At 33.7% G+C, this 1500-nt stretch overlaps 1 protein-coding gene across 1 annotated transcript in view; it reads left to right on the forward strand.

Moving 5' to 3' along the window:
• RRP15 (ribosomal RNA processing 15 homolog (S. cerevisiae)) overlaps nt 1-1500 on the forward strand; it is a 79595-nt gene that overhangs the window by 24135 nt on the left and 53960 nt on the right. The window contains exon 4 of the mRNA XM_012664911.1: nt 230-431. Coding sequence (XP_012520365.1) covers nt 230-431 — 202 coding nt within the window. The remainder of the gene's footprint in view (nt 1-229; nt 432-1500) is intronic.

A 1500-nucleotide genomic window follows, 5' to 3' on the forward strand; every position in this document is an offset into this window, starting at 1 on the left:
AAATACCAATCCACATTTATTCTTCATTCAGAAATTTATATTTATTTATTGAAATATATGTTCATTTTATATATGTATTTAACCTTTTATCCAAGTCTTTCATTTGAGTGATTATTAAGTGCTTGCCTCTTTTCCAGGAGGTGAAAATACATTGTTCCTATCCTCAGAGTTTGTGTTCTATCTATTGTATTGAACAACTACATTGTCCGGGTCATTTTATGTTCTGTAGGGGTGTGGTGCAGTTATTTAATGCTGTTCAGAAACATCAAAAGAATGTGGATGAAAAGGTTAAAGAAGCTGGAAACTCTATTAGAAAGCGTTCTAAGTTAATATCAGCTGTTTCCAAGAAAGATTTCATCAGTGTTTTGAGAGGAATGGACGGAAGTACAAATGAGACGAGTTCAGCTGGGAAGAACCCAAAAGCTAAACAGGTAAAACTCTTATATAGGATTCAGTGTATCAGACTTTTCAGCTCTCAAACAAGAGTTTTGAGATGGAAAAGCACACTATATGATTACAGTTCTTTTTCAGGTTTCATTTAAAGTCCTATTATAGCCACAGCCTAATTTAAAAGTTTGCATTCTTTAGTTTCATAATGATTTACTCAGTATGGAAGTTGCCAGTTATGGATATCATACCCCTGCTGTTAGAACTCAGGAACCAAATAGATTCAGATAAATTTTTTAGAGATGGGACTTGCGTTTCTCCTTTCTGAAATCCTACCATTTGTGCGTTTTGGAGAATAGAAGACTTAGTGAGGGCCACAGCTTTAATTTGAGACTTTTACCATAGAAGTAATTGTGATGGTATGTAACTTGTAAAATATGAAGAGTCAGAGCTTTATGAAATAATGGTAGAAAGTCATCTTTGCATTAAGGCAGCTTTGGTAACGTTTGGCTGGTTGGGAGATTAAGAACAGAAATATTTCCTGTGGTCTTTGGCTTGATAACTTTGCTTCTCCAGCCCTGTTGACCTGTGGACATCGATAGTTTCCTTTTTAATGTACCAGGTGAAAGGTTTTGAAATGTGCTTTAATCTGGTAAGGGCTGGTTTTTAGAAAAAAATTAAAGTATATAGTTGTATTTGATGGCTTGATTTCTGTTGCCAACAAAAAGTACTTTAATCAATCAGGAGATGACAGTTTCTGTCACAAATTTTTTGTTTGTATTTTGGGAAAAATAGTTGAAACCATGGCAAGAAGAGCATTTAGGAATTTCATGCTAGCCTATGGTTGGAGTATTTTTCAGTTTCCTTGACTAAGTTGCCATTTTACCAAATTTTGATGAAAGCTTTCTAATCTATTTACGTAATAATTGTGCTATTTTAAAATATCTATCAGAAGTAATCATAAACACATGAACACTATGGGGATTTATACTTTATAGTTAAAAAGCCTTAAAGGGCTGTATTCTCACTGGTAACATTTTACTGCAAGAACTGGAGAAAGATTCAGCAGCTTTAGATGGGAAAGAACTAATGGAAAGATAGAAAGTAAGATTT

The sequence above is a fragment of the Propithecus coquereli genome, unplaced genomic scaffold, assembly GCF_000956105.1.
Source record: "Propithecus coquereli isolate 6110/MARCELLA unplaced genomic scaffold, Pcoq_1.0 Scaffold94, whole genome shotgun sequence".
NCBI classification, from domain to species: domain Eukaryota; kingdom Metazoa; phylum Chordata; class Mammalia; order Primates; family Indriidae; genus Propithecus; species Propithecus coquereli.